General features: G+C 36.8%; 1 protein-coding gene and 1 long non-coding RNA gene across 2 annotated transcripts; both read left to right on the forward strand.

Annotated features, from left to right (window-relative positions):
• The first annotated feature begins 3,379 nt into the window (after positions 1-3,379).
• LOC106936139 (uncharacterized) lies at positions 3,380-3,920 on the forward strand. The gene is made up of 2 exons (XR_001422063.1): positions 3,380-3,527; positions 3,612-3,920. It is a non-coding gene; the product is annotated as an uncharacterized LOC106936139 (long non-coding RNA).
• Positions 3,921-6,819: 2,899 nt separating this feature from the next.
• On the forward strand, positions 6,820-8,822 carry ccl25a (chemokine (C-C motif) ligand 25a). Its single transcript, XM_015016961.1, has 5 exons — positions 6,820-6,907; positions 7,411-7,496; positions 7,790-7,907; positions 7,996-8,110; positions 8,206-8,822. Exons 2-5 carry the CDS (start codon positions 7,433-7,435, stop codon positions 8,230-8,232), a joined length of 324 nt encoding a protein of 107 aa, XP_014872447.1. The 5' UTR covers positions 6,820-6,907; positions 7,411-7,432; the 3' UTR covers positions 8,233-8,822.
• The last annotated feature ends 428 nt before the right edge of the window (positions 8,823-9,250 follow it).

The following is a 9,250-nucleotide window of genomic DNA, read 5'->3' on the forward strand; positions in this document are numbered from 1 at the left end:
TTCTCTCTTCCTTACTGTTCATGTTCACATATAAATCTTTAGTTTATTTGCTCAACCCGAGCTGGAGATGTTGTTGTCTTTACTAACGTCTTTGGTGGTCATTGTGTTATGCACTGAAGTCAAGGTGACCACATGTAACACCGCCACTCCTTGGCAACTTTCAACTGTTTTCAAAGGGGCTTTCTCCTGGCTTTCTTTCTGTCATGCTGTTTTCTGACTCTGCTTCTTAACTGCTCGGGTATTTGTAGATCAGGCTTTTCTTTCCACACTAAGTTACACACATCTTGTGGCACCTTTTGTTCGAGGACGAGCAGTTGCTTGTATTCCACTTTCTTTCATTCTTCCAATGTTTGAATTTGGATGTTTGCAACTTAGTGAGAGATTAGCTTCTTAAAATACACAAGTCATACTGAACAGAACTTTAAGAGCAATGTTTTTGTTCATATTATCATCAAACATTAGTTTTTCTTTTTTGTCAGTTAGTAGGAATCTGTTTCATCTTGGCAAATTTAAGAAGTGGAAGTTCCAACCATAAAAAAAATAAAAACCAGCAGAAAATTAATGTGAGAAAACTTAATCCCCTGATGTTTGTGTTTAGGCAACAGATAAATCAAAGAACTTTCTGTTTCTCAAATTATTCTTTTTAAGGCACATTCCAGTTTAAAAATGGATGGTTGCAACAGAAGTAAGTGTTCAATGTGTGTTACTATTCAGTCCGCAGCATTTGAAATGGTTCTGCTCTTGTCCATGTTGTAGCTTTTCTTATACTGTGTGCCAAGATAAAGAATTTCACATTCTGATGAATGGCTTCTTGGAGACATCTTCCTTTCAAATGTATGTAAATGACAGCAGAGATGAAGGGATAAAGCAGCGTATCATGCTGTCTGAAAGGAACGCTGAAGACAACATGGTGAATCATTACCCGGACCGAGTCCAAGTCTCCTTGGCATCGGACCATCAGATCCTGACAAATGGGCCCATTAATCCATCAGGATTTCTCAAACATGCAAGCCAAGATCAGAGATCAACAGTGCCATTTTTCTTTTCTCAATAACTTACAAGCTATTTTTCCAGTAAACAAAATATGAACGTGATCAAATGTACACAGACAGCAGGAAACATGTCAAGCCAAAATTGCACAACGAAGCCAAGTAAATTGCCAGTAAATCATAGAAAATGTAACATTAAATGCTATAAGAGTCTGGGTGGTATCTGGGGAGAAATATAAATTTTCTGTCTCTATGGGTGTGTTTTTATTTTTATGACTAGGCAGCGGTACCCAGCAGGCAAATAAAGATGCAACGCTTTACTGGGTTCCAGCAGATGATGTTAGAAACAAAAACAGTGAGTGGCCGGATCAGGTGTCCACTCAGGCACTGAGGGCCTCATTAACTTCTGTCACTCGAAGTAATGCAGAAATTCCTTTGAAAGTGACATAAACAGCTATTTTCAGGAGTTAAGAGGAAACGCTTTAAGTGGAAATGTGATATAGGAGTGCTGACAAGGGATTTAATGAAATGTTTCTCCACAGCCGTTGGCTAAAAATAACAGAACATAACAGACTCGGCACAAGCGATGGTTCATAATGACAGATTCTTTTAAGAATAATATAAGAAGAGCAAACATTAAATCACTATGGAAAAAATAAATGCTAAAAATGTAAGTAAATTCCCATAATTCAAAACGAGGAAGAAATACATTATAGTTGCTCCTAAGATGAGTTAATGTGCGCTATAAATTTGGTTGATTGGTAGAAAGTAATCAGATTACACAAGAACACTTTAAATAGCTACATTAAATCTAATACCGAAGGGGTTTTATCCATATTGAAACCTTAATTCCTACTTTGATACTTCTGCTTCAAAATTATTCCACCTTTCTGAATAAGATTCTTTATAAAAACACACCTTTGAAAATCAGGTGTGGTCTGAGGCACAGCTCAGGCATACTAATACCTTAACGGCTCTATTATGCTTCCTTGAACAGGTTAGGATAGGTCTATGGACGATACAAAACATATTCATTTCAATTCTTTTGCACAAAATCATTTTTAGGAAAGAGATTTTAGTCTGCTCAATTCGCAGTTTTGGATTCCTTTCAGAATGAGCTGTTTTAGGGCCTCTTATCACTTTAAATTATAAGCTGCTGCTGGCCACGCCCCCCCTTCTCAACGTGAAACTGGCTGCAAACAGAAGCACAACTATACAACTGTGCATCTTTGAAAAGCAGAAGTAGAGCCTCCTGCACAACCAACAAGAATGCAACAAGTGGTTTCTGGATGGTAAGTCAACAACGAAACATTTGTATATTCCAGCAGCCATTGTACAGTGCACACAACGGTAAAACCAGCTGATCAAATGTGGTGGAATGCAGCTTTAGGTTGCTAGGCAATGGGGTGGGCTTTGCTGGGGTTGCTAGGTGAAGTTGAAGTGCCTGTTGAATGTGACTTAACAATTGGAAGGTTTTTAAAGCTGCTCATTTTCCAGACACCAAAAAACTTTAACTTGGGCTGATTTTAGAGGCAGAACTTTTTTGCTCTATCTGACCATATTGAAGTGCAAAATCGTGCAAAATGTGACTTTTGCATATTTCCCTTTTAACTGTTGACTGTGAAGTTTCATTGCATGTCAGAAACAAGGTAAAATAGGGAAAATTTCCCCTAAAGTTTAGAGATCATCAAAGTAAGGAAATGAAGCTAAAAAATGACAAAGGCAGTGAGTGAGGAGAAACACCTGGAAGCTTAGTTTACAAGTTAGAAGGTAAGTTGGAGGTGGCAGAAACAGGAAACTATCAAGAGCTGCCACCAGGTTCCCTGAAGTTCCCTGAGGTGAAAAACCCTCAACTGACAGCAAAAGACCTGCAGCAAGACTTGTTGGCAGCAAACGCTGAGGTTTCAGCTTTCAGCTCCTACACAATGAAGGGCTTCATGTGTCATCTCCAAATGACAAACCACTGACTGTACTGACCCAAAGGTGTGAGAAAAAGCAGTTCATGAATAAACAAGCCAAAAGTAAACAGGTTTTATGATTCTAATCTGTGACTCAAAGTGGGAAGTTTTTCCTTCTTTGGATTGGCAATGTCTGAAAGAGGAAAGAAAGTATCTGCTAAAAAAGAACACTGTGCCTACAGGAAAGCACGGCGGTGGCTCTGTGATGCTCTGGGGCTGCTCTGCCTCTTCTTGCTCAGGAAACCCACAAGATGAACTCAGTTAGATGACAGGAAATCCTGGGAGAAATCCCATTCTGTCTGTTTTCAAGCTGAAATTTGGGTGTCATTGGACCTTGAAGGAAATTTTAGAAAATCTTATGATGTTGATAATATTATTAAATGTTGCCATGACAACATCAGGTTCAAAATATGCTTATTTTTTCTTTCTTCTCTTTCTGATCTGTGCTTCCAACTCCATGTGACCTTCAGCACTTTTGGCAGCGTCATTTGTGGCCGGTGAGAGCTGTTGCTGCCCTACTGGCTAAATATTTTATCAGCATGAAAAATGCAACCTTCGAAACTATATTAGCCAACAGCTGGTAAACTCAAAGCAATCCTTTGTGAGGTAAATATTGTGCACACTGATATCGTGATGATATTTTCTTGATGACTCTCTTTTAAAGGACTCCAATGATCCCAGGCACATCTCAAAGTCCTAGAAGACACTACAGTGTCCATCATAGTCTTGTGACTCTTATAAAACTTTCCAGTAGGATTTGAAAGAAATGCAGCCGCAGCACGCAACTCCAAGAATATCAGTGAACCGCCTGCATGAGTCTGTGTCTGGCTCTGAGTCCCATTGTCAACATCTTATAACATCACAACGGTGCACTAACATGCTTGTCATAGAAAGCCTTGAATAATTTTGAGACTTTAAAAGTCACTGAAAGTGATATTCTGTGTGAAATTGGGAAAACTCTGCTGAATTTCAATTGTTTTTGTATCCAAACAGCTGCTAGTTTATATGTTTTGCTTGAATCATTTTAGATCCACCTGTAAACCAATAGTTTCTAAACAACAAAGGCAGGCAAATGTGGTGATAATCCAGTAAGAACTTGGTGTGAGGAGAGGTGAAAAACTAGGCTAGAGGAAACAAAGGGAGCTTTTCAACACTAGAAACAGCTTTACACCCAGTTACTTGTCTAAAAGAAGCCGAGCTGTCAGGAAGGGTTTGTAAAGCTTAACAATATCAACAAAATGTCAAGTAGGAATGCTATAATTAAATAATAAAACAATATATAAAATGAGCTTTAAGATTAGCTGCCCTAGTTTTTTTATTATAACAGATAGAGGCTAGTAAATCTAAATCTGAAGTGTTACTTGTAATATTATAGTTCAAACTAAATTTTACATATCACAAAGGAACTTCTTGTACGCTAGTTATGAATAATTGACGGCTCTTATTATTAAGCCAATTGAACAATCAAATGACGAGATAGCCTGAAGCCTTTATGAAGCCATAAAACATTTGCGTAACAACGTTTGGGAACTTCCAACCAATAAAAGTAAATAAGTAACAAACAAACTTTCACAAACTCTGTGCACTATTCTCTGTACTGCGCAAAACGTTTGAAACCCTGACCGATGGAACATGATGCGTCTCACTTCTGGGAATAAAATTCATAAAAATGAAAAGAAAACTAAAAACAAACAGCTGCAGGATCTCGTTAAAATAAAAGTAAAAACTTGGCGCTCACGTTACCAGGGTAAAGTCAGAAATGATTGCGCAGCAAATAAAAAAAACCAAATGAAAGTGGGAATCATTCAGCTCAACATCCACTTTGATTTCTCTGGAAATCGTGAATTAGATCTTATGTGGGCATATGCATAGTGCTATGCCACACGTTTATGCTATTTAAAACAATACCTTCAACATTAAGTCATGAATTTTAATGAAAAGTAGTTCAGATTTATCATTCCTGGTCAGTCATGCGAACTGGAGGATATTGCCAAAATATGTCATTAGAAATGTAAGTGACCCATTGCCTGCAGCTCTAAGAATAGGTTAGAATGAAATTATATCTGAACATCTCAAAACAATAAACAATATGACAATCAACCAGAGGCGGGCAGATTACCACAAAAACTGTTTTCAGGTAAGAGTACGTCAACAAATCTTTACTCAAGTAAAAATTAGCCGTCCAAAAAAATACTCAAGTTATAGTAAAAAAGCACCGAGTAACTCACCAAGACGTCACTGACCACTACAAATAGATGGCATAGTAACAAAGAAAGACAAAAGGGACTTTGATTTATTCATAAATGTAACATTACCAGTGTTTTTATCTCTAGATAAAACTGCTGAAGTTTCTATTTAGGGCCCCCAAAACACCAGGGGCCTCCCACAAATGTTTACATTTTTACACAGACTATAGATCTAAGATTTTTATATTTGCCTATGAGAATCTGAATGATGTTAAATGTGATTTGATTTTACCATAGACAATAAAGTAAAAATATTCTAGATAGCCTAAAATGGAAACAAATCTTATTCTGCTTAAGGTCCCATACAACCTTGAGTCAGCACTGGGGATAAATAAAATACATTTTTAATAATCCAAAGCAACCTTAACTAATTTTACGCATGCTGAGTTGAATGTTTAAAGACACAGTTGTTACTGGAAATGAATAGATTTACAGGTAATTATTAAATGTTCACTTTGTAGGTTGAATAATGTTAGGTGTGAGGTTAAGTAGTTCGAGTTTTGATTCCTAACCTAGAGCGAAGTTTTGACAGGTCAGGAATTACCTCAACGTTTACTGTAATTTATGAGATGTTTATCATCCAGATGTTGTTTTTGACTGGAGTAAAAAAAAACATAGTTACCTGTGAAACAACCAAATACAACGAAAATTTCCTTTAAAGTTAAATAAATAAAGTAAGTGGTTTAATTTTGCACTAAAGTATTTCTTTATTTTTTTATGTTGTACAAAATGAGTTAATGAAAAGTCAGACTGGTTTAAAAATGTTGTATGGAGAGTCCAAATGAGAATCAGTGAAAATTAAATAATAACTCTTATTCTGCTGATTCTGTCTGAGTCTAAATGGGGAAACTTTGTGTTATATAGCAACATGCATACACAAGGAAATTCAAATACTTTACAGAAAAAAAGAGAAAAACTACTTTAAGGGTGAAAAAAATGCTAAAATAATTAAAAAATGTAATCGTTGCTGTAAACTGTAAATAGTTTAGAACTGGTAAAAACAAATAAGTGAATATTCTTTTTTATTTTATGTTTAAAAACTGCACATTGTTTATGACGAAACTTTGCCCTTCCTGTGCAGAATGTTACTTTTTATCCTGTTTTTATATGTTTTATGTCTTTATCTTTGTGTACATCTTCATGCTTTGATTGGCTGTCACTTTGCTGCTTTTGCAATTTCCCCGTTGTGGGACAATAAAAGATATTTTTCTGTCCAAATGAGAAAGTCTTTTGCTTTTGCATAAATCTTATTTATTTTCCACTTTCTGTACTTGGATGCAAATGTTTCTCTTTCGGGTTTTTTTTTTATAGCCCTTAAACCTTTGAAAAGTGAGTTGTTGTCTTTCTCTTTATGCTGCCCTAAGCTGACTTGTGTTGTCATTTACTAATGAACTAAATTAAGCTGAATGCACTTATGAGTTAATACTCTTTTAAGCAACTATTGCACATAATTGGGGGGGGGGGGGGACTCAAGAAATTTTTTCTGTTTTTCTCAGAGGTAACGTCTGAGAAAAATGCACAAAAACACAAAAACACCAGTGACACTTTGAAACTCATAAGCCATCCTTTAAAAAGAAAAAAAAAACACCCTGATAAGTACAAAGGTGACTCTGCTGGCATTTGGCCAGCGCAGACATCTTATAAAGAGAAGTGCCTGCACAGGTTTGCTAGACACAAGAAGAGGGAGCTGCAACTAACACTGACAGCATCACAGGTGAGGTATTTTAGGGTTAGAGTTAGTTCGTCTTTATTTTATTTCTAGCTTGTTGTTCATTTCACTATGCTAAGAGGAAACAGGAATTGCCATCATTTGCAGGATGTAAATGTTTAGTTAAATTATTAGGTTAATTATCCAAATCCACGGGAGAGAACAGGAATCTCTGGGGGAATGTTTGTGCATCCTAATTTTTTCTTAAAAGCAACTGCAAACAGTTAGTTTTGACATGAAAGGAATATTAAGAATGCATAATGTATAAAAGAATAAAAAGCAAACATACTTGTCATTAAGAGTCACTTATATAACAGGAAACTTTTTCCCATAATCCAAAATAAATTAGCTTGTTGATCCAAGGTGTGACTGGACAGGTGTTAGACAAAGACTGACATTTCTGCATTTGTCAAAAGTTCAAGGTTTATTTGAGAATGTGTGGGTGGAACGGAGCTGCAGTAATGAGACTGATAAGGCTGATTGCATTGGTTTTTTTATTTGTTTTCCAGATTTTCCTCTACAGACCTCAACATGCGGTTCAACACGCTGTCCTTCCTGCTCATTCTTTCTTGTTTCTGCTTCACTTGGGCACAAGGTAAAGATTTATCAAACAAATATGTGGTTTCTGAAAATAGTGTTGCATATCTAGCATGCAATAAAGAAGTAATTAGGGTTAAAAAGTTTGGTTTATTGCCAGACTGCTGGGACGGGTAGATGTGACTTCCTGTGTCTTTACTGCTTACTTTACAACCTTAAACATCCCCATAGCTAGTTCTGACTGATTAACTAAGATTAATCAACTATAATGTTTCTGCAAATTTATTACAAAAGTTGCGATGTTTTCGTAATTTGTCGGCTCTGAATTGAAGTTGATTTATGATATTTCAGTGTCCTACGAGGACTGCTGCCTGAAGTATGTGAAGAATCTCGCCAACAACGTTCAAAAGCATGCAGTGAACTACAGACGCCAGAGGACAGACGGCGGCTGCAACATCCCTGCCGTAATGTAAGTTTTACAAACAGAAAACGGTTGTTTTGAGTCACATCTGATCGCCTGAACCGGAACCTCACCTGAACTCTTCACCTTCCTTTAGCTTCATCATGAAGAGGGGACGCAAGTTTTGCACAGACCCCAATGAGAAATGGGTAAAGGAGCTTGTGCTGAAGATTGATGAGAAGAACGAGAAGAATGAGAAGAAAGAGAAAAAGGTAAATATAGGAAATATTCTTCAACTTGAAATCTGCAAAGAGGTAACTTGTAAAAAAACGTTTCTAAAACGTTTGATTTTTTTCTGTCTTTGCAGCATTTTAGGCATCCAAAAAGAGGCTGAAGAGGACGGCTCCCCGCAGCGACACCACCTCCAATCTTCCTGCTGTTTGCAGTTTTATTACCGAGCAAAGAGCGACTTTTACGGCGATTTTATGGAGTCTGACTGGAGTCAGGAGGCTGGCCAAGAAAATGTTGCAGCTCTGCCTTTGCTTTCGCTCAGCATTAACACAACAGGTCAAAAGCTACTCTAGAGTTGCAGCTGCACTCTGCTGTTAACAAATGGATGTTTTAAGTTGATAGGTGACCATAGAATATATTCACAGTCCACACATTTCAACGCATGGCTGCTTCAGCAACCGTTTTCATTCCATCAAACATGAAATAAGCTGTTTGATTGTAGAAATGGTGATGGAGAGTAAATTATAAGTGTTCATACAATATTTAATACATCTGCAGCGTCTACACATTTCATTTAAGTAATTATATGACTGGAACTGTAATTGCTTTTTTAAAGTTTGTGCCATAGAAAATGAGAAGCTTTGTCATACTTTAATTTAGATTTTTGTTAAGTGTCTTTCATTTCATACCTTTGTGTACAGGTTTTATAGCAAATTATGTGCTCTAATAAAAACATGTAATTATAAAATCTCACATGGTGGTGTTTACGTGTCAAAAATGATTAAAGATGCTGAGACATATACTGGTGTGTTTTGGTGCAAACTTAGCAAATAAACCACAGTTTAGAGTAAAAAAGCTTGTGAAGGCGACGACTTCAAAAAGGGGAAACTGTAAACTGGAGAACACCAAAATAATTGTGAAGTATGGCGGTGGCTGTATTGTGTAGTGTGGTTTTTTTCCTGCAGGAAAGGCTGGTTACTTAAAGAGGAACAAACATTATGCAGAAATATCACAGCAATATCTCAAGACATGAGCCAGGAAGTTAAAGCTCGTACCAAATAGACGATGAGTAACCCGGCAAATTGGTTAGTAATTGCTGGCTATAAATTTGACCCAATTATACCAGTTCTGTCAGGAGGAGAGGGACAAAACTCCAGTAAACTACTGTGAGTTATTTTGGT

This window comes from Poecilia latipinna, unplaced genomic scaffold, assembly GCF_001443285.1.
Source record: "Poecilia latipinna isolate Pla-1442-1.1 unplaced genomic scaffold, P_latipinna-1.0 Scaffold75, whole genome shotgun sequence".
NCBI classification, from domain to species: domain Eukaryota; kingdom Metazoa; phylum Chordata; class Actinopteri; order Cyprinodontiformes; family Poeciliidae; genus Poecilia; species Poecilia latipinna.

Excerpts from the sequence above, each read along its gene's own strand:
- ccl25a (XM_015016961.1), top strand. The coding sequence starts at position 7,433 with ATGCGGTTCAACACGCTGTCCTTCCTGCTCATTCTTTCTTGTTTCTGC. Across the intron at positions 7,497-7,789 it reads CTGCTTCACTTGGGCACAAG|TGTCCTACGAGGACTGCTGC; the intron begins GTAAAGATTTAT and ends ATGATATTTCAG. Across the intron at positions 7,908-7,995 it reads TGCAACATCCCTGCCGTAAT|CTTCATCATGAAGAGGGGAC; the intron begins GTAAGTTTTACA and ends ACCTTCCTTTAG.